Source organism: Molothrus aeneus (assembly GCF_037042795.1).
Source record: "Molothrus aeneus isolate 106 chromosome Z unlocalized genomic scaffold, BPBGC_Maene_1.0 scaffold_33, whole genome shotgun sequence".
Classification (NCBI taxonomy): domain Eukaryota; kingdom Metazoa; phylum Chordata; class Aves; order Passeriformes; family Icteridae; genus Molothrus; species Molothrus aeneus.
Window position 1 is genome coordinate 4,000,001 of NW_027098761.1, and position 23,254 is coordinate 4,023,254.

General features: G+C 46.1%; 1 protein-coding gene across 1 annotated transcript in view; it reads left to right on the plus strand.

Moving 5' to 3' along the window:
* LOC136569493 (coiled-coil domain-containing protein 171-like) overlaps positions 1 to 18,956 on the plus strand; it is a 44,210-nt gene extending 25,254 nt beyond the window's left edge. Inside the window, exons 8-11 of the mRNA XM_066569883.1 lie at positions 15,502 to 15,939; positions 16,197 to 16,328; positions 17,531 to 18,113; positions 18,889 to 18,956. Coding sequence (XP_066425980.1) covers positions 15,502 to 15,939; positions 16,197 to 16,328; positions 17,531 to 18,113; positions 18,889 to 18,956 — 1,221 coding nt within the window. The remainder of the gene's footprint in view (positions 1 to 15,501; positions 15,940 to 16,196; positions 16,329 to 17,530; positions 18,114 to 18,888) is intronic.
* The last annotated feature ends 4,298 nt before the right edge of the window (positions 18,957 to 23,254 follow it).

Sequence of the window (23,254 nt, forward strand, 5' to 3'; positions counted from 1 at the left end):
CTGTCTTCAGTCTGCTTAGGGAGAGGTGGTTTTTTTGCTATGCCATGGAGTCTCTTCCAAAGGAGACAGTTCTCTGTGAACTTTTCCAATGCGATTCTAATTTTCACGAGTAGCAGCCCCGCCCAAATTTGCTGCAACATGAGTCACTCCCAAGGGCAAAGAAGTCTTCCCACAACTGTTTTTTCATGAGCCTTTTGGTTCATGGGGTTTTGTTTTAAGGATAAGCTGTTCTAGTATAAAAGCAAAGGTATTTTTCTTCTATCTCTGGAAGCAAGGCATCTCTCTCTCTTTCAAGTCTTCCATTTGATCACAGCTTCTCAGCATCCACACATTCCAGGATGAGCACCTTTTTCTCACAGGCTGCAGGTGATTTCTGTATTCTCCCACACACTTAATGAATTACAAGGAAATAGATTGTTGTGTTATAGTCCTCACCACAGCTTGCAGGAGAATTTCAGCTCTGAGGCCCAGAGCACCTCCTCCTCCCCCTCCCTCTTCTGCACCAACCTTAGTGTCGCCATGTTGCTCTCCTCGCATGTCTTCCCCTTTTCCTTTTCTCTGACTCAGGAGAGAATTAGTGTTTGTAAGTTCATTTGTTCTCAAGTTCTATCAATTGAAAAGTTTTATAGACCTCTGCAGCGTTGAAAGGTTGATCCCATGCAGGCTTCACCCTGGGCAATTGCTCGCCATGCCCCTCACACTGATCACACGGCTCCCGCCGGCGCCATGCGGGACGCGCCAGCTGCTGGCTCCACTCAGTGCCTCTCTTCATGCGGCGCACCAAAAAGGGGAAGAAAAATCCACTGCCACTACTTCTGGTCCTTCTGTTGGCAGCATGGCTGGCTAAAAGCGGCTAAGCAAATAAAGCTCATTGTGAGCCACACTGAGACAGCCGCACCACATGGCGCCACCCTGGCTGTGCCCATCTTGGCTGCGCTGTCCTGGCCACATGGCCATCCCTGGACCAGGAAGACCCTGGCACCCACCTCTCCAAGGAAGAAAAAGAGAGTTCCCAAGGTTTTGTCTTTCATAAATAAATTATCATAGAGGCATTACAAGCTTTTGTAATTGACTTAGCAGTGTGCCTGTTCTCAGAGGGAGACAGCGATTGGTTTTGCCTGGCATGGAGGAAGCTTTTAGCACCTCCTCACAGAAATATCACTTTCATGGCTGGCTTCTTCCCTCCTGACCAAAAATAAACCCATGCAAAACCAACATATGCCACAAAAGAGAATTTTCCAGCTACTGAGATGATGGCAGACATGAAAGAATGGAGATATCAGTACAGGCAAAACAGAAAATTACACTGACAGTGTTTACTTATCTGGAAGTGTCTATAATACACCAAGCAGTGATGTCTCCCAGAAACTAATTTTTTACAGGAGTATTAGCAATTCGTACCTGATTTTAATCAACTGAGCATCACTTGCCAACATTACTACATAGCCAAGGAATGCACATATCCCAGTACAAATGCTCTCCTTGTCATTACAACTATTACTATGCTTACACAAGTAATAGTTGTAACCAAACATTATTAATCATGCAGTTTAAAATAATAACAACGATATGAAACTCATATTATAAATCACATTATGTAACTTAGGACAAAGTTTTCAAAAACACATTAGTTCAACCCCACACGTGCTATTTGGTAAAGAAAATGCCTTTTCTATGCAAAAATTGTTTGATACTCAGTATTCTAGTTATGTGAACTTTTAACTTGTCACGCTGTTGTAACATACTTGAATATTACAGTAATTTAATTAAAATGTTGCCTGCAACAATATGCCTGACTAATATTTGAAGAACATTAAGTGTTGATTTCAATTAATAGTGAAATATATCCAAAAACAAATAAATCCCTTCTGTGGCCAACAGGGCAAGTGTTCCCCAATAACAGTGACAGGGAGACTGTAGAAAAAGTGTGTTTACTTGATTAAAAAACACAGCCTTGGAATTATAATGATGAGGGATAAAAGATCTCTGTAAGTATTGTGTAGCACATCAAATAAAGTGCCATTGTTTTACAGCCCTTCTGAGGGCAGGATACTTGTGCTAATGTCCTTTGTCTATTAAAGATTAGTATCTATAATCAGGTGCCGTGTGTTTCAAAGAAGCACTTAAGAAGCGAATAGTTATAAGTACTTCACATACATACCCTTGTGAGAGGTATTTAACAGGAAACGTAGATTTGCTCTTGATTTGTTTTTCTATTTTTATTATTCCAGCACACAGGGGAGAGCTTAGACTCAGAACCTATACTGTTTCTGGAACTGACACAACATCCACTGTGGCACCAGACAGAACTGTGCCTGTACCCAGGGTACCTTCCAGTGTGGTACCATGCAGAACGTGCACTCTGTATACAGCTGACAGACTCTCCAGTGTGGCACCAGACAGAGCTGTGCCTGTACCCAGCGTGCCCTCCAGTGTGGTACCACGCGGAACGCGCACTCTGTATACAACTGACAGACTCTCCAGTGTGGCACGAGACAGAACTGTGCCTGTACCCAGCGTGCCCTCCAGTGTGGTACCATGCAGAACGCGCACTCTGTATGCGACTGACAGACTCTCCAGTGTGGCACAAGACAGAACTGTGCCTGTACCCAGCTTGCCCTCCAGTGTGGTACCATGCAGAATGTGTACTCTGTATACAACTGACAGACTCTCCAGTGTGTCACGAGATAGAGCTGTGCCTGTACCCAGCGTGCCCTCCAGTGTGGTACCACGCAGAATGTGTACTCTGTATACAACCGACACATCATCCAGTGTGACACCAGACAGAGCTGTGCCTGTACCCAGCGTGCCCTCCAGTGTGGTACCACGCAGAATGTGTACTCTGTATACAACCGACACATCATCCAGTGTGACACCAGACAGAGCTGTGCCTGTACCCAGCGTGCCCTCCAGTGTGGTACCACGCGGAACGCGCACTCTGTATGCAACTGACAGACTCTCCAGTGTGGCACGAGACAGAGCTGTGCCTGTACCCAGCATGCCCTCCAGTGTGGTACCATGCAGAACGTGCACTCTGTATGCGACTGACAGACTCTCCAGTGTGTCACGAGACAGAGCTGTGCCTGTACCCAGCATGCCCTCCAGTGTGGTACCACGTAGAACGCGCACTCTGTATACAACCGACACATCATCCAGTGTGACACCAGACAGAACAGGTTTTGGATCATCAATGGACATATCCTCCCATGCGATATCCGACAGAAGTTACAGTTTGTCTGCAAGCAGCATACCCTCCAGTGTGACACCAGACTGTCCAATATGTCCACTGATGACCCAAAACCTAAGTACGAGTTTTGGATCATCAATGGACATATCCTCCCATGCGATATCCGACAGAAGTTACAGTTTGTCTGCAAGCAACATATCCTCCAGCGGGACACCAAGCAGACCAAGCATTGGGTCATCAAGGGACACATTCACCAACCTGACACCAACCAGAAACAGTACTGGGTCATCAATGGGTGCAGCCTCCCATATGACAGGGAGCAGAACTGGTACTGGGTCTTCAGTCAACAAAACCACGCAGAACTAGTTCTTTGCCTTCAATCAAGTCTTTCAGCCTGAAGGTCTTACCCAGCACCAGAAGAAATCAGGGAATTCAATTATTGGATGTGACAGTTTTCTTGAGCAGTATCCTAGCTTCTCTTCAGAAGAAAAAAAAATCCAGCAGTGTAAAAAGACCTAATTAAAGCATAATTAAAAAAGGAGTAATTTTGTGTAGTACTTTGAACAGTAATTTTGTGTACTACTTTGTGTAGTAGTTCAATGTATGTAGTTTTTGGTTGTGACAGCTGTAGGTGGCCAAAGGTGCACAGATAATGTGGCATAACAAGACAGCAACTCAACCAGCCTAATCCATTGGATAGTAGAAGCAAACAAGTCCCCGGGTGTGTTACTGATAGGCTGGATTCAAGTTCAAACAGGGGACTTTAGCCAATCCATTTGAACCATGAATGCACCCATATCATTGGCCAGTGAGCTGGCGGAGCTAAAACCCTTGTCCAATCAGCTATGTAAGAGTGGGAAATTTGAAGCCCCTATAAAAGAGGGTGCCTTTTGTTGTTTTCCCAGCTTTTACAGAGACGGGGCAACTGAGAGGCATTTAAAAAGATTTGATTCCATTATCAGTCTAGATGAATAGTGAGACACAAGAGATGTAAAACTCAATGCCATTCCATCAGAAGCCAACCTATTTCCTGGTTACAATACCTTATAAATGTTTTTCAACCTATTAGCTTTTGCCACAAAATGCTGCTATTACCTCTAACACCAATCACCTCTATTTTTCCCCACATGGTCCTGCTACAATGCATCTTTCACAGTTCTAATTCTCTAAAATATCTAGTCTTTTTGCAGGGCCATATTTTGAAACTTGTTGAAACCTTTTTCTAGTACAGTCTCTCTCTCTCTCTCAGCAACGTCATTTCTATTCCATGGCCTTCCTAAGTCAGCACACCTTATCTCAGTGTTTGCATACAGGTGTACAAGACTGTGAGCTTTCTGTCAGCTTGTGAGAATTCTTCACAAATCCATTTCCCACAGCCATTCAATAAGCATTGGCTGTTGCTGCATGAGCTCAGTGTGTGTGTATGTCACATTCCTGTCTCTACCATCAGTGACTTTTGTCTGTAATTTCATATTTTTATGAAAATATGCATTCATATCTTCACATTTCTGTGTTTCTAATTATTTGTATACCTAAGCACTTGTTTTTTTTTTAATTCTTACTTATTGCAGTGCTTTATTTTTATGTAATATATTTTAAAATGTTATAAAAAACCACCTTTTGGGTCATTTTCCTCATTCTTAAAAAAAATATCCACCAGCCATTTTAGTCTCTGTCTCTCGAAGTTGTTTCATAGCTGTCTATTTTAAACCAGGACTAAAGTACTTTAATAGAATTGAGAGAGGTCCATGAAATGCACACCAGTGATTCCTCTTGTGGAACGTCATAGCCCTGCCTTGAAGCTCTTTTTTTATTGGTGTTTTTTGTTTGTTTCTTTGGTTTGTTTTTCTCTCCTCCTCATCAATGTAACTGCAGCCACATATTGAGTTGCAAACTTAGGTCAGATGAGCAGAATAAAAACAATGTGATGGGCCTTTGGGAGCACTCTTGCTGATCTTTCTGTTTTTTCCGTTGAGCAAGACTCTGATCCAGGCAAAGAGATTGCACTTGGTGCTACACAACCATTTGGCAGGAACTCTGCTGATTTCTAGGAACAGCTGGAGGCCTCTGTCTCCCCAGGATGTTTTGGCTGTCCCAGGCTTTGTTGGGTTTTGGCTGCAAATACCATTGCCTTTGCTTTCTGATCTAGAAGTACCATGGCTGGGCAAAAACTACTGTTTTTATATGTGGGCTATATATTTCAAAGGCAGTTTGGTCTGGAGTTTGTGAATGAAGGAGACCTTTATCTAATTCCAAACCACATGAAAAAAAATCATAAAAGAGAAGTTCTCATCCTTAGCAAACAACTGACAATTCAGAAGGGAATGTAGAGCTTATTTATGGAATGAAAAGGAAGGGAATCTTCCAATGGAGTTGTGGTTTACAGAGTTTTTATTCTCACTCCCACTCACAGCTGGCACTGGAGAAAGCCATGTCCCTGGAAGTGTCAGTGTCTTCTGTCTGCCATGAATTGTTTTGCTGCAACAATCAGAGGCATCATGGTGGAGAGAGGCTCAGCTGATGTTAGGAACAGGAGCTGCCCCAAGGAGAAAAAAAGAAATGAATTTTTACTTCCCAAATCCATCTCCGCACAGGCTCAAGCAGGATTCCTCTGGTTCCCAGAAATACAAAGAAATAGGGGTGAGAAGGCCATCTGGACATGCGTGTTCATGCCCAAGATCTTGCTGATGCCATTTGGGTTTTGCCTTTTTTTCTATGTTTTCTATATTCTTTGCATATATGTTTGTAGCTCTGTATCCTACTGTATTAGTGACCAGTTCTCCTAATACTTTTCCAAGTCCTTTCCCTAAGCAGAAAGACAAAACAAATTCCAGAGCTCCAAGCGCTGGGGGATCCAAGGCCCTGGTGCCATCTTGGTTCTTCCTGACACACAAGAACAACTCTTTGAGATGCATTTTAATGGACAAAGTACAGCCAGTGCCAAGAGGGGGGACTCCAGAGAAGGAACTTGACCTGGGGAGGAATTGCATCACCACTTGTTGTCCTAATTAGTGCTTTTTATCAATGATGCTAATTTCCTAAAACCTACAAATATGTACTCATCTCTGGAGGGAGGGGGCTTTTGTGGACATCTTTCCATAACTGCCCCTGAAAACCTCCAAGTGAAGATCCATTTTTTTATTATCTCCCTACTAAAATTATCTCTACTTTCATTTCCAGGCTGGGAAAAAGGCAACATTGCCATCACAGGCAAACGTGGCTCATAATCTCACTAATCCATTCATCAAGGTATCTTCAGTTTGCTGCCAGGTCTTTGGGAATGCTGCTTGCTGTCCAAGAATTTTGTTCCTTTCAGGAATCTCAAGATACTTGCTTAAGTTCCCCTTTTCTACAGACTTGGGCTATTGTTGAAAAAAATGAGGGGCACAAACCATTGCTTAGGCAACTCCAACAAGTCTAAGAAACGTTGATCCCAGTAGGTCTTAGGCCCTCGTTCTGTCAATTGACAGGAGTGTTTTAAAGGACATAGACACCAATGGAAAGAAAGATCGTATTTTACTAGGAATATTAAGGCAACAGAAAAGTGAAACAATACATTCAAAAAGACTGTGTGCTTGGCTTTAGTGACAAGCGAAAACAGGCAAGGTAATCTCATTACTGTATGAGACAGGACAGTGATTGAGAAAGATCCATCACCAATGGTCTGAACGCTTTACCATTGTCCAGAGTCCACAGTTGCCATGGAGCCCCATTTCATAGAGAGGACCTGGAGAAATCTTCCCAGCAGCTGGTAAAATCCTCACCTGTAGCTGAGTGTCCAAATTCACCCTGAAAGTGGGTCCAGCTTTTTATAGGCCCAAATCACCAAGTCAAAGTGACTTGATTACATCTTTAGCATAGAAACACGTGGATCTGATGGCACACTTCCTGACCAGCAGAGGCAGGGGCTTGGCCAAAGCCCAGGCCTTGTCTGGAAGTTTCCCTTAAATACCCTATGAACAAGCCTCTATTCATATCAGTTGGGAAGATTTCTTAAAATGATACATTTCTTGCAGATATTTACACAAGGTTATGTGTAAGTTTCTGAAGCACTTGTTTGGTGTTAAACGGCTAGCATAAACAATAATGATGGTGTTACTCCCATAACGCCCAGGGTTCATCTTATAAGTCAACTTTGGCTGAGGCCTGCTGCTCAGACCTAACTACCTCAGCCCTCTTACTGTGTTCACTTTCCCAAGCAAAAGTTGTATTTGTTTAAAGTTAAATTGTAATAAGCAGTATTTAATGATACTCAATTTGTGCTACAGTAATTTCAGTTTTATTAATTTTTTTTTTAATCAAAATGTATTAAATTTAAAATGCTAAGCAACAAACTCAGGCCTAGATTTTCTATACTGTGAATATTTGAAAGGGTTAAAAGGTTAATGTGAGGCACATACTCAGGCAAGAATCAGATACATTGTACCCAACACAGAAGCTAGCAATAATTAGCCACAAGCTAAAGACACAGGATGAAATGTGGCAAGAAATACAGAACAGAACTTGCAAAAATGAAGGACAGAGCTTGCTAAAACCAGTGAGGAAATCACTGAAACAGCCAACAAGAGACTGCACATGCCTAGAGGAGAAATGTGAAAAGGGCACGGCGATGAAGACCTCCAGCCTTCATCAGGAGACCACCGAGGAAGATGGGGAGCCTTCCTCAGAGGGTCCACAGCAGTGCACTGCGCCTGTGCCTTGTGCATGCTAATGAAAATAGTGAGTTTTAAGAAATAGTTTGCATAACCACACCTTTTCTAAGGAAAACTATGAATCTGCATAAGCCTTTCTGTGTTTGCCTTTATTTTAAAAAAGGGCCAAGTCTCTGATATCTTGGTTAGAAAACAATTAAATTGAGAGTACAGAAGCAGTTTAAACTGATTTTCTCTTTTTTTCTATAAGACTAGCATAAATTATGTTCAGATTGAAGCAGTGATGAAGAGAGATCATTTGTGAGCAATTGTCCAAACTTTGCAGCAGAACTGCAACTTATACTGTTCCATCTTGTCCTGGTTTTAGGGCAAATTTGGGAGAAAACCTCCAAAAGTGGCCCCCTAGAAAGACAACCCACACAGCCCCTCTCCCCAACTGGTTCAGGAAGGATTTCCTCGGAGAGAAGTGGAAAGAACCTGTTTATTTAACCGGCAAAGCACTCCCCAGCACACAAAATGAACAATACCAGATGATAAGACTGATTCGCTGCTCTGAAGAGATGACAAATTCAGAAAGTCTCCCCGGTGGCTGGTCGCTCTGTTATCAGTCCCTCCGGCGCTGGAAAGGCTGCAGAGTAGCCCTGGCAAGCTGCAGAGTACGATGTTTCCTCGGTGTGTCCCAGGGTCCCGGTCTGGAGCAGGTTCAAACGGTTCCAAGAAAAGGGAAAGAAAAACAGTCCAGGGAAAACTCGGACTGCCTCAGCCAGCTAAACTAACTAACTAACTAACTAACTAACTAACTAAAAAGCAAAAGGAGCACGGTGTTCTGCCCCATCCATGCCCAGACAACAACAGTGGAGTTCTGTGTTCCAGCAGACTGTGGAGGAGTGAGTGAGCCTGATAGCAAAACTCTGCGTTTCTTCTCCCACTTTGCTCCCAGAGCCAGTCTTGAAGGCACAGAATGTAATATCTAGCATAAACAGAACAGACAGCTGGGGATACAAGCATCATAACATCACCCTAGGACAGTGATACAGGTACAGAAAGTGGTGGAGGTCCTCTGGCACTGTGCATTTATAGAGCAGGTCCCTTCCCACACAGGTCAGTCAGGAAGAAGCTTCTCCTGCTTTGTGCAAGGGAAACTGATAACCAAACACTGTGTCATCAGTCTCTTTTGGAAAGAAGGAAAACTGGATGATTTACAAACAAGCTGCTGAGCCTGAATGGAGCCTGAGCAGTGGAGGACAGAATGGACACAATAGATAAAGTCCTCACTGAAGAAATAATTGCTCCTGTTTCTCTGGTGCCAGCTGTAACAGTGCTCCACTGTCAGAAATTCTTGGGAGGAAAGTATCATTAGGGATAATTTTCTTCCTCTCTCTTTTTCATTTCAGTTTTCTTTTATTATTTTATTATTTGGATTTTTATTTAATTTTTTTATTACCCCTTTTCCATTTCCATTCTTGCTTCCTCCAAACTTGTTCCGAAAGTTGGAGGAAGCAAGAACGTCTCCCGACTTGTTCCAGCAACAGCCAAGGTCACATCCACTGAGTCTAAGTTTGTGCATCCACTGAATTTGGATGGTTCTCCCTTCAGTGCTTTGTTCTCCCCTGTGAGACAGAGTGGAAATTTTCCAGAGTAGAAATCCATTTTGATTTAGGTGAAATGTACATCTTTGAGTTAAGTCTGTAGCTTGAAAACATAGCTGTTTAGTCTGACTGTCTGTTCTCATAAAAAACCTATGCTCAGAGGAACTTCTGCAGCTGAAAGACAGAGATAAGGGGGGCAGACAGAGAGACTGTTACGAGAGAGGGCAGCCTGACCCAGGAGTTCTTTCTGATAAAGAAGAATTAGCATCAAATGCCACATGAAAACAGTAGAATGGATATGTATGAACCTCTTGTGAAATTGCATGTATATGTACTTGAGAGGGGGATAAAAAAGGATCTGGAGTTCCCAGAGGTACAGCATGTATTTTGAGGGGAGTGGTCCCCACATGCGTCCAGCGGTGTTATAGACACACCGGCTTTACAACTTTCATAAAAGTTGTGAAGTTTGTTTGCTTCTGCAAATCTTTTTGGAGCCAGGCAGGAGACCATCTCTGTTCTCGCAGGGGCAGAGGGAAGACAGACCTCCTGAGGCGTGCCCTGGGATTTTCCTGGATGACCTCTGCCTGTCTCAGTTTGCCTCCTGCAGAGACAGACAAGAACCTGCTGGTGTGCAGAGGTAAACACGGTATGTATTGAGGAGCCCTGGGGGAGAGAGAGATAGGACAGCTGAATGAGTCACTCAAAGACATCTGAGTGCTCAGCCTCATTCCTGTGCCAGCAGGTAGACCAGTCAATGGGGCGGCTGGACTAAAAACGGGGATTCACTGTTGAATAGAGCGACCACTGGCAGCTCTGGGGGTGAGTCAAGTGAACCTGTGTGTGTGTTTGTGGTGTCCGGACATTGTATGGTAAATGCATTTTGTGGTTAATGTTAGAGTCTTTGTGTTGTGGTTTGTTCTGTTGGTATGTTCTGTTGCCCCTCACTTATATTCTGTTATGGTTCTGCCCAAATTCTCCTCCCCTCACCAGTTATATGTCTATCACCCAGCTCCTCCCTGGCTACCCTGGTTACAAATGTATCCTCTTCATTCTCCACCCCCGGCTGCCTGCCAGTCGCTCGGCACTCCTGCCCCTTTCTCTAGAAACTTCTAGCTAGGGTGTCGAGTGATTGGCTAAGGGGCCAGGGTCCCTCCCTAAGTTCTCCACTAGTGGTTCTTCCTTCATGTCAATCACTTACGTATCGCCCCTCCCTGGACTCCCATTCGTTCCTAAGTTGTTACTACCCCTACCTCCCACTCCCTTTAAAGCATGATGTTTCCCTGCCCTTGGGGCTCTTCTGTTCTTGGCCTCCTTGGGGATCCAATAAGCCTGAACTTGCCACCAACTGAAGAGTCCCCTCTTATTCTCACAGGTTGGAGCTTCTGCACGGCCACGTCCTTGAAAGGTAGTGCTGTCACTGTAGTGTGAACCGCTAGCCTTAGGCGCTGTGCCCAACACAAGAGTTGGGAGAGTGCCCCCATTGGCTGCAAGCGGGCTGGCCAGCTAGCCGGGACGTTCTCCATCGGCCAACCAGCTTCATCTTTGTAATTGTGTGAGTGCGTGGTGTATGAAGGAGAGCAAGTAAGTGAATATACCTACAGTGCAGGGGGGTTTCCACCCACCACTGAAGCAGCTGAGTGAGACCTGAGGCGCCAGCTGGGGCAGGCTGGGGGGGCAGGGAGCGCCGGGCAAAGAAGTGGAGCAAGTGGAGTAGCGTGGGTGAGGACATTTATTGTGTTCAAAGGTGGCGATTTGTGTAGATTGTGCACACTTTAACCATGGCTAGATGAACTCAAGGAGTTCCTCTGCCCCAGTGGTTTGGACTTGACACCTGGGAGTTTGTGAATCCTGTGAAGTATTGGATAGATAGAGGAGATGAATGAGTTCATTTAGAGGGATTTATTGGACTTCAGCTGGTACTATAGTAAGTCTGGACTGGGAACAACTTGCCATAGAAGATTTAGAATTCCCTCGACTGATAAATGGAATAGCCTGCCACTATGGCCGCCTCCTGCCGTGGCTCCTGCCTCTGCTCCGGCCTCTGCTCCTGCCCTGTGCGCACAGACACGGCCGAGGGCTGCCCGGCAGCTCCCTGCCGCTCCGCAGTGGGCCCAGCCGGGCTGCTGCTCTCTGCGGCCTCTGCCCGCTGCTGCTGGCCCCGCCGCGCTGCCGCCTGCCTCTGCTGTGAAATACAAAGCTGTGTTTCGTGTCAGGTACAAACAGGCGACGCGTGTATTTGTGAATGCGAATGTGTGGACCCTGACAATGGGAGAGCTGTGAATTCTAAGAATAACTGAGGAAAATCAAGCATGGAAAAAGGCCTTTGAACCTATCTTTTGTTTGCAATTAACCCTGGTTGATTTAGGAGCATTGGAATTAAAGCGTTAAGGATGTAGCTTTTTGCTTGTAGTTAATCCCTAAAGAGCTCTGCAATAATAACCTTTTGAAGTATAATTTTAGAATATTACTTGTATCCTTGAAACTATAGCTTTGGAATATATATAAAAGAAATATGCTTATCTCACGCCTTATTGAAGCAGGGAAAAAGCGCTTGAGAAAGGAAGATGATCATCACCTCAAGGATTTATGGTTTCAACCAAAGGGAAGCTGGACATCACTGTTGTTAGGTTTATAGTCTCTGCAATTAAAAGGTGGACCCACATCTGGGGAGCTGGACTCCACCAGATGGGATTTGTCTTTCTTCTTTTGGAAACTGGACCGCCACCATCTGGGGTACTCCTTTTGAGACAGATCCTGAGAAACTAAGATCACAATAGTGTATAGAATTGTGATGTAATAATTTGGAATAAAAATTGCTGATGAGTAAAAAATTGGCAATAGAAACTGCTGAAAAACTACTGATGAGTAGCCCTATAAATACCTGAAGGGGGCTGGGAGTTCACCGAGAGCATGGTGGGGTTGAGGGGATGGAGGGGGCCAGCAGGGAGCACAGAGGGCTCCGGGACTGCAGCTGTGCCAGGCCTTGGAAGCAATTCTAGAGCCTCTACTTTTGCCACAGCTGCAAGGAAGACCTTGAGGACAGCCAGAGACTGACGGGAGCCAGCAGGGAGGAGCTGAAGGCCAGCAGCAAGAGCAGTGAACAGGGACCGGCTGCTGCCAGCCTGGAGAGAGCCCGGCTGAGGCCACAGGCCCGGGGAGGCAGGCTGGGGCTGAGGCTGGCGTGGGCTGTGGCCGTGGGCACTGCCCGGCGGGGCAGGAGCGGGCCCTGTCCGTGCTGGGGCTGCTCAGCGCAGCTGCCTCGGCTGGCACAGGGGCTGTCCTTGGGCAAGGCACCTGTGCCGGCAGGGCCCGGCAGCTGTGCCGGCTCTGCCGGGCTGCCGGGGCTGCAGGACAGTCCCGCTGCGGCTGCATTCACCACAGCCTGGCCCGCTCGGCTGCTTTCTCTTTCCGACCGTCCTGGGGAGGCTCTGACATTTCCTCTTCCCTGATGGAAGTGCAGCTGCTGCCAAAGGAAATGTCCCCATACTCACTCAGTGTTCCCTTTGCTTGCCAGATGTCCCATCTGCTGTCGCTGTCCAGGAGAGCTGCTCTGCATGGGAGGAGGAGACCAAGGGAGAGGCTTTGAAGATGGGGCAGCTGGGATCCCTCTGCTTGGAGCTCTGTTTAAAGATACATATGGACTTGCATGTGACAGGGATTGTTATATGGATATGTACATATGTAGCCTGGTATTTGTACTGGCATATTTTCTATATATATGGTATTATATTTATGAAAGTAGTATGTATATATGTACATGTATACATACATACAGGTTTGCAGTTACATATTTGTGTGTATATGTATCTAGTTCTTTATGTATGTTGTAATATCTGTGTTTAGATTTCCATAAGTATACAGTTGTGTAGGTATCTATTTGTATTGATGTAGTTTTCGGTATATGTTTTTTTAAATAGCTATATTGGTATTTGTATTGGCATATATGTCTGGTTTTATATTTTTAGCTATATATTGATCTATTTCTATAGATGTTATATTTACATATATATCCGGATGTATAGCTGTATAGCTATACAATATAGATGTATATTGTATCTATGCAGTAGTACAGTTATTTAGATTGGTAGTGCTCTTTGTCCCTTTATAAATAGGTTTTTTATGTATCTGATTCTTAAATGTAATATGTAACATTTAATCTATATTAAATTTTACATATTACATTCTATATGTATAATCTATAACATCTGCATATTGTGGTGGTTATATATCTATTCAGTTCTATTTAAATGTGTATGGAGTTGTATAGTGGTGGAATTCTATTCATCGAGTTCTTGGTATTACATAGAGATTCTGGTATTTTTGTATTTCTATATGGGCTGTACACTTGTTATAATATGCAATAAATTCAGTTGGTAATTTTCCATTGATCTTTGTGTATAATCAATGTTTTGGTTTTCAATAGATTAGTTTTTGTTCAAGGAAGTTGATATTTGTATGTTTCTAAATAGTTCCAAGATTCAGAACCTATACTCTGTCTGAAATCTGTTGTGGTGTGTTAAGTTGGTATGTTCCATTCCCCCTTGTTTGTAAGGGTTCTGCCCTGGTTCTCCTCCCCTCCCAGTTGCTGTCAGTTTTCCTAAGTTCCTCCCTAGTTACCCTGACACCGAATGTATCTTCTTCAAACCCTGCCCCGGCTGCTTGCCAGTCACTCTGCACGCCTACCCTTTTCTCTAGAACTTTCTAACAAGGATGCTGAGTGATTGGCTTAGGGGCCGGGGCCCCTCCCTTGGTTCGCTACTATTGGTGTTCCCTTTAAGTCAATCTCCTGTATCCCACTCCTCCCTTTATTCCCATTCCTTCCTGGATGGTTCCAGCTGTTGTATTGTGTTCGGTTAAAGTTGGATTGTTCTGTTCCCCCCGTTGTTTGACAATGGTTCTGCCCCGGTTCTCCCTCCCATTTCTGTAATGTCTGTCACCCTGTCTCCACCCCAGTTAGTAATGTATCCCTTTCTCAACCCCTCCCCGGTGCCCTGCCAGTCATCCTCCGTCCCCACCTTTATTGCTAGAAGTTTCTAGCTGGGGAATTAGATGATTGGTCCAGGGACTGGGGTCCCTCCTCCGTATTGCCCCCATTGGTATTCTCCCTGTGTCAGTCCTTCGGATCCCACTCCCTACTCTGTTCCTATTGGTCCTAGGTCTGGCACTTCCCTTACATTCTCCACCCTTTAAAAACCGATGTAATCCCTCCTCCCTTGTCTTCTCCTGCTGGTTCCCCTGGAGTCATTAAAGCCTGGATAAAACCACAGTTGGAGTCCCCCCTCTCGTTCCACTGGCCGCAGCTTCTACTGGATCTCATCCTGCACAAGGCAACGCTTACAGCCGCAAGCTGGGCGTTGGCCTTAGGCACTGTCCCGAAGCCTGCTATCGGGACAAGTGCCCCTTGTGCTGCTAGCGGTGCTGGTGGGCTAGCTGGACGTCTTACTTTCAACAGCACAGCTGCATCCAGCCTCTGCCGTCCATACCCTTTATAACCTGATGTAATCCCTCCCCCGTCCTCTTCGGTTCCTGGCCCCCTCTGGATCTACAATAAACCCAGACTAGCCACCACTGAAGAGCGCTCTCTTTCTTCCTGAGGGAAGAGGTGCTATCGCGGCCACGTCCTTATCAAAGGCAGCACTGCTGCTTTAACACAGAGTGCTGACCTTAGGCACTGTGCCCGACATTTAAGCTGGGATAGTGCCGCACGTTGGCTTCAAGAGGTGCTGGCCCGCTTGCCAGGGCATGTCCCGCCAACGGCGCTTAAGAAACTGACTCGGGCTACGGCAGTACAACGCCCGACAGAACCTATGACCTGTCTGAAAGCGACTCAGTCTTCACTTCGTTGCCCAGCAGATCTTGGGCTTTGTCAGGTGCTGCGCCCGACATTGAAGTTGGGATAGTGCCCCCCGTTGGCTTCAAGCGGTGCTGGCCCGCTTGCCAGGGCGTATCCTGCCGACAGCGCTTAAGGAACCGACTCGGGCTAGGGCAGAATGACGCCCGACCAAACCCTACGCCCTGTCTGGAAAAGACTCACCCTTCACTTCGTTGCCCAGCAGATCCTGGGCTTTGTCAGGCACTGTCGCCTGACATCGAAGTTGAGATAGTGCCCCCCATTGGCTTCAAGTGGTTTCTGGCCCGCTTGCCAGCACGTCTCCTGCTGATGGAGCTCGCGGAACTGACGCAGTCTACGGAGGGACGATGCCGCCCGAGCGAACCCTGCACGCCCATTCTGGAAGGAACTCAGTCTTCACCTCGCCGCCTGGCGGATCCTGGGCATTGTCAGGCGCTGTTGCCCAACATCCATGTTGGGATAGTGCCCCCCGTGGCTTCAAGTGGTTTCTGGCCCACTCGCGAGGGCCTGTTTCGCCGACGGCGTTTGCGGAACCGACACGCGCTACGGCGGGATGACGCCGCACGAGCGAACCCTACACCCTGTCTGGAAAGGCCTCAGTTTTCACCTCGCCACCCGGCGGATCCTGGGCCTTGTCAGGCGCTGTCGCCTGACATCCAAGTTGGGATAGTGCCCCCGTTGGCTTCAAGTGGTTTCTGGCCTGCTCGTGAGGGCCTGTTTCGTCAACAGCGTTTGCGGAACTGACGCAGGCTACAGCAGAATGATGCCGCGTGAGCGAACCCCGCACCCTGTCTGGAAGGGACTCAGTCTTCACCCCACAGCCCGGCGGATCCTGGGCCTTGTCAGGCGCTGTCGCCTGACATCCAAGTTGGGATAGTGCCCCCCGTTGGCTTCAAGTGTTTCTGCCTGCTTGCCAGGGCGTGTCCCACCGACAGCGCTCGCAGAACCGACGCGGGCTAGGGCGGAACGAGGCCAACCGAGTGAACCCCGCGTGCCCGGTCTGGAAGGGACTCAGTCTTCACCTCATCGACCGGCGGATCCTGGGCCTTGTCAGGCACTGTCGCCCGACATCGAAGTTGGGATAGTGCCCCCCGCTGGCTTCAAGCTGTGGAATCAACTGGGAATTTCTTCACCTTTAGAACATAAAATTCTATCATATCACTAAAACAATTCTACAATATAAGAAAATGCAAAAACCCTGCAATTAAAATTCAAGTCTAAGCAGCTGAGTTTCAGCAAAAGTCCATGGTCTGAAGATGTTCCTCTTTGCCATATCTGAAAGTTTCTTTTAGTACTGAAACAGGCTTGCTACAGAAAAGTCCATGAATAGTTATCAAAAGTCCATTGACAGTCTTCAATTCAAACAATTTTGAGAAAAGTTCTGAAATGTCTTGTCACAGCCCTGCATTGAACAACTGTATTGAACAACAATTTGCTGAAGCAAATCCCTGTCTCCTCAATGCCTCCAAGCTGCTGTCAGCTCTTTCACCCTTTTTTACTTAATTTTTTTTTTTTTTTTTTTGTTGGAAAGAGCAGCAGAAGCAGCAGAAGCAGAGGAGCCAGAGAGAGACCCTTGGGAGCCCTGGCCCATGTGGAAGGATCAGGAACCCCAGACCTGGCCCACAGAAAGGTGGCCCAGGACCAGAAGGGGGAAGCAAAGCCCCCAAACCCAGCAGGAGGCCGGGAGGTGGCCATGGCCCAAGCAACCAAGCCAGACAGCCCAGGCCCAGTCCCCAAGGCAGGCTCTGCATTGGCACAGACCCGCACCCTGCTGCCAGTACAGTGGCAGAAGGGGTGACCAAACGCTTCCTTTCCCCAAAATCACCAAGGCATGCCGGCAATGGGAAGACAAAAGCTGTCCCGAGAATCTTCGTCTCGGGTCTGGGGATGTCCTTTCCCCACAGCAGACAAGCGATGCTCGCTTCCTGCTGTGCCCTCTGCATCTGCAATGCAAATGCAACAGGTATTCCTGCCATCTGCCTCACGGCACCACCGCCACCCCCTCTGGGCTGGGGACCAGAGGCAGAACTTTCGGGACCCGCCTCCCCCTCACCGCTGGGGCGCACGAGGGGCGGCAGAGAGATTCACATCCCCCAGGGGGAAACCCCAGACCAAACACCCCCCAACCCGCCAAGAATGCTGATCTTGAAAACAGGCAGCCGGGCTGCACCCACAGCCAGCTGTCGGGCCATGCCTCCTCCATGGAAAGACAGGCTGATGCCCTCTTCCCCTGTCCCAGCTCCCCCCATAGGGGGAGCCCCAGGACAACCCGAAAAACTCGGGGAGGAAGTCACGCTGGATGCAGGAGGCGCCGCTGCAGCTGCCGCCGACTCCAGGGCAGCCTCTGACGCAGTCATGGAGGACAGAGTCCCTGCAGGCGGCAGAACTGCCAGGGCAGGCAGTGGGGCCGCCTGGGGAGGCGACGGGGGCGGTGGGGGTGGCACGGGGTCGGCAGCATCTTCTGCGCCGGGCTCTGACATCGGCCGCAGAAGCGCAGTCGCAGAAGGCGGCGGAGTCCACACGGGAGGCAGCGGGACGGCCAGGGGGAGTGGTGGATTGCTGTTGCCTAGCAACATCGGCGCAGTCACGGGAAGCGGCGTTTCTGAGGTCTCAGATGCAGGCGGGGAAGCCGGCGGAACCACGGCCAGAGCGCCCACAGGCTCTGCCGGAGGGACGGCCGCGGGAGGGGCCGCGCGGGGAAGCGCCCGCACGCGCGGGGCGGGTTGGGGCGGTGCTTGCGGCGCTGCGCGGGGCGGAGCCGCCCACTCTCATCCCCCCTGAGAGCAACGGGAGGGGGGAAAAACGGCTCCGTCTGAGCATGCTCCGAAGACGCGGTAAAAAAAACTTCGGCTGCGGGCGAAACTTCGCCCCCGCGCTGTGGTTCAGGGGGGCTGGAAAGCAGCAGATCGTCCCCCTCCAAAGGGTCTTCCCCCGGAATTGGGGAGAACGGGGCTTTCCCCTTGCAGTTAGCAATCCAGGGAAAAACAGCTGCTCTCCATTTCAAGACTAGAAAGAGCTTCAAAAAGGCTAGATAAATCGAGGGGCATCCAAACCCACGGTATAAAAAGAATTGGAAAATGGAGCCCATACACTCCCAGACAAACATATCGAGGGCATATAGCACATTTGTAAAAAACCCAAAGAGCTTTGCCCATCGAAAAAACTCATAGAAATCTGTCTCCAACAGGAGAATTCCATCCTCTTCACCCCATTTTTGCCAGAGGGCAATAAGTTTCTCCTCTGAAGGGGAGAATGGAACCCTCCTAGGGGAGCAGTCCTCCACATGAGCAGCTACAAACTGCAAACGGCCTCATCTTTAGGAGGGGAAAAACCAACAGTACCTTGTGACAGTGTCCAGGACTCTCTGGCTATCTGCATGGTGCTGCTGAGCTTTCTAAACATCTTCCTGGAGGCTTTTCAGAAGGTTCTCTTTGTGGTCAGCCTTGCTGTGAACTCTGTCCAAATTCAGATCTTCAGTTCTTCAGCTCCTGGCTAGAATCCACTTCTGTGGTCACTTGTGAAGCAACCATCAATGCCACATATTCGGGGTTTACCCAGTGCAGCAATGCTCCTCTGGTGGTCTCACCAAGTGATGATTGTCCTCCTCAGTCGAGGAGTCACCAATTGTGACCGTGGTCAAAAGGGTTTTCAGGATGAAGAAGAGACGAGAATGTTGACTCCATGATCAGAAGGCTTGATTTATTATTTTATGATATATGTTACATTAAGACTATACTAAAAAGAAATAGAAAGGAAAAGGTTTCGTCAGAAGCTAGCTAAGCTAAGAATAGACAAGAATGAATAACAAAGATCTGTGTCTCAGACAGAGAGGAAGAGCCAGCTCTGCCATGAGTGGTCAGTAAATCCAAACATCCACAGGAGACCAATCACGGGTCTACCTGTTGCATTCCACAGCAGCAGATAACCATTGTTTACTTTTGGTTGCTGAAACTGCAGCTTCTCACAAGGAAAAATCCAAAGAAAGGATTTTTCATGAAAGATGTCTGCGACATGTGCCCTGTCTGGAAGGGACTCAGTCTTCACCTCGTCGCCCAGCAGATCCTGGGCCTTGTCAGGCGCTGTCGCCTGACATCGAAGTTGGGATAGTGCCCCCCGTTGGCTTCAAGCGGTGCTGGCCCGCTTGCCAGGGCGTGTCCTGCCGACGGCGCTTAAGGAACCGATGGGGGCTACGGCGGAACGATGCCCGAGCAAACCCTGTGCGCCCTGTCTGGAAGGGACTCAGTCTTCACTTCGTCACCCAGCAGATCCTATACTTTATCTGGAAACGACTCAGGCCTCCTTAGTATGACACCCAGCAGAACCTATTCTGTGTCTGGAAGCAGCTCAGCCTTCAGTACGTCACCCAGCAGATACTATACTGCGTCTGAAGGCCACTCACCCAGCAGATACTATACTGCGTCTGGAAGCAACGTATTTGCCGGTGTGTCATCCTACCGAACTTTTACTGTGGTTGGAACCTACATTGCCTTTCCTTGCAACTAGAACCATTTCCATTGCATACATCTCCTTGCTTTTTCAAATTTACCATCTCTGAAGTAAATTCACTTTCTCTGGACAGACTCCTCACAGCGTCCCCAAGGACCCATTTCACCTAATGATCTTACTCCTGCTATTGATTATAAGTCTGCTGGTGAAAAAATTATAGCCATTTGGATGTGGTTTGAGAGCCCACATCCATGGGGAGTAGTTGAGGTGGGTGGGTGTTTGCATTTTGATTTTTTTTCTTCCATTACTTCTTTTAATTGCATGCTTCTTTCGTTGTTTTTTTTTTTTTGTTTGTTTGTTTGTTTTTAATAGCAAAATTGGTGTTCCTTTATTTCTGTTACAAACCTATCATATTCTACAATAGGCTTTTTTTTTGAACCATAACCATTTCCAATTGGTGCATTTCCTTGCTTTGTAAATCCTATTTTTCCTCAAGAGATAATATTGAGCCTTATGTTTCACCCCAAGCAGCACCTACACCTCCTGTTTGTCCTGCTCCTGCTCCTTCTTTTAAGTCACTTTTGCAAGCAATTTTAGTCACTGGGATGTGAGTTCCTAGCCAGCATCTCCCTTCATGCTGCACAGCTTCTGCAGGCCAATCCCGCAACACTTAATTATAAACACAATGGAGCGTGAAACCTAATGCAAACAGAAATGGAGTAATACTTTTTAAAGATGAGGAAGGTGATGTTGGAGGCTAACCCAGGGATTAAAATTAACGCTGGAGGATTTTTTTTTCCCTATGGGTCCTTTATTTGCTTAGATAGTTTTTTATTAGTCTGGGTTTAGCTGCTTGGTTGGTTGGATTCTTTTTGGTTTTTCAAAGTGGTCCTTGTGGCTGGGCAGTGTTTTATTTTTGATTTTTTTTTCTTTTATGACTTCTTTGAATTGCATTGTTTTTCACCAAATCCTTTTTCCTTTCTTTCTGTTAGAAATCATTAACATTTTTCTAATAGCCTTTCCTTTCAACCATAAGCATTTCAGTTCTGACTATTTCCTGGTTTTTTCAAACTTACTTTTACTCAACAGGTAATTTTCAGCCTCCAATTTCATCCCAAGCAGCCAGTACACCTGCTGCTCCTACTTCTCCTGATGCTAAGTCTGCTTTTCAAGAAATGATAGTTTCTTGGATGTGGCTTTCTAGGCAGCATCTCCCTTCATGCTGAACAGATCCTGTAGGTAAATACAACAGTCCTTGATTTTAAACACAGTGGAGCAGTAAAACGAGTGCTAACAGAAATGTGAGATTTTTTAAAGGAGAGAATGGGGATGGTGAAACCTAACACAGGGATGAAAATTACTTCTGTCATTTTCCTTTTGGTTCTCAACTGCATGCCAAAATTTTTCAGTTTTCAGTTTGGATTTGGTTGGTTGGTTGGGTTCTTTGGTTTTGGGGAGTGGTTCCGCTGGGTGGTTTGGTGTTAGGTTTTAATTTTTTTCTTTTTTAAAATTATCTCCACTTTCAACTTTTTTTTTTTACTGAAGGCATTTATTTTCTTGATGTGATAAGTCATTGTCATAGCCTGCCCTTGCAAACATAACCATTTCAGTTCCATGCATGTCCATATTTTTAAAATGCACCTTCCCTGAAGTACATTTACTTGCTCTACACAGAATCATTTCAGCTTGTCTTCGTACCCCAAGGACCCATTTCACCTCGTACTCCTGATCCTGATGGGAAGTCTGCTTGTCAAGAAATTATAGTCACTTGGATGTAGGTTCTTTGCCAGCATCTCCCTTCATGCTGAACAGATCCTGTAGGTAAATACAACAGTCCTTGATTTTAAACACAGTGGAGCAGTAAAACGAGTGCTAACAGAAATGTGAGATTTTTTAAAGGAGAGAATGGGGATGGTGAAACCTAACACAGGGATGAAAATTACTTCTGTCATTTTCCTTTTGGTTCTCAACTGCATGCCAAAATTTTTCAGTTTTCAGTTTGGATTTGGTTGGTTGGTTGGGTTCTTTGGTTTTGGGGAGTGGTTCCGCTGGGTGGTTTGGTGTTAGGTTTTAATTTTTTTCTTTTTTAAAATTATCTCCACTTTCAACTTTTTTTTTTTACTGAAGGCATTTATTTTCTTGATGTGATAAGTCATTGTCATAGCCTGCCCTTGCAAACATAACCATTTCAGTTCCATGCATGTCCATATTTTTAAAATGCACCTTCCCTGAAGTACATTTACTTGCTCTACACAGAATCATTTCAGCTTGTCTTCGTACCCCAAGGACCCATTTCACCTCGTACTCCTGATCCTGATGGGAAGTCTGCTTGTCAAGAAATTATAGTCACTTGGATGTAGGTTCTTTGCCAGCATCTTCCTTCATGCTGCACAACTTCTGCAGACAAATACAGCAATACTTGATTGCAAACATCATGGAGCAATAACACTATTGCAGACATTTTGAAAGAGGCATTTCTTGCAACGATAACCATTTCAATTCTGTACATTTCCTTGCTTTTAAAAATCTACCTCCTCTGAAATAATTTTATTTTCTCTGAACAGCCTCTTTTCAGTTTCCTCTTTCAGCCCAAGCTGCTCGTACACCTCCTGCACCAGCACAAGCTCATGATGCTAAGTCTGCTTGTCAAACACTTGTAGTCCCTGGGCTGTGGCTTCCTAGCCCGCATCTCCCTTCATGCTGCACAGCTTCTGCAGGCAAATACAACAATCCTTAATTGGAAACATAATGGAGCATTAAAACTCTTGCTAACAGAAATATTCTGAGACATTTCTCAGAAGAGAAAGGAGTGGTGAAAGCTAACACAGGGATTAAAATTACTACTGTGGTTCTTCCTGTTGGTGCCCAATTGCTTGCCTCTTTTTGGTTTGGGGTTTTTTTTTCAGTTGTTTGCTTGTTACGATTTTTTTGCTTTTGCAGAGTAGCAGTAGTGGGTGGGTGGTTTTTTGACTTTTTACATTTTTCTTTCTTATTTTCTCTTCTTTTTTTTTTGCCAAATGCTTCTTCCTTTCATTATATTATATAGCATTAACATTTTTCAATCATCTTCTCTTGCAAACACAACCATTTCAGTTCTGTGCATTTCCTTGCTTTTAAAAATTTACCTTCTCTGGAGTAAATTTATTCTCTCTGAACAGATAGATTTCAGGTGAGCTTTGGACCCAGAGCACCTCGTACACCTGCTACTTCTGCTCCTGCTGGTAAGTCTTTTTGAATATTTTCTTTCTAACTTATTTTAATTGCTTTCTTTCTTGCTTGCTTTCTTGCTTTCTTGCCTTCTTGCTTGCTTTCTTGCTTTCTTTTTAAGAGCCAAGGGCTTTTTCCTTTCTTTCTGTTATAAACCATTAACATACAGAATAAGTTTGTTTCCTTGAATAAAAAACACAGCTTTGGAGTGAATATGATGAGAGGTAAAAGATGTCTTCAAGTGAGTACTGGTAGCACTTGATTTAAAGTGCTATACCACCAATTTATGGGGCAGGATACTTGTGCTAATGTCCTTTGGCCA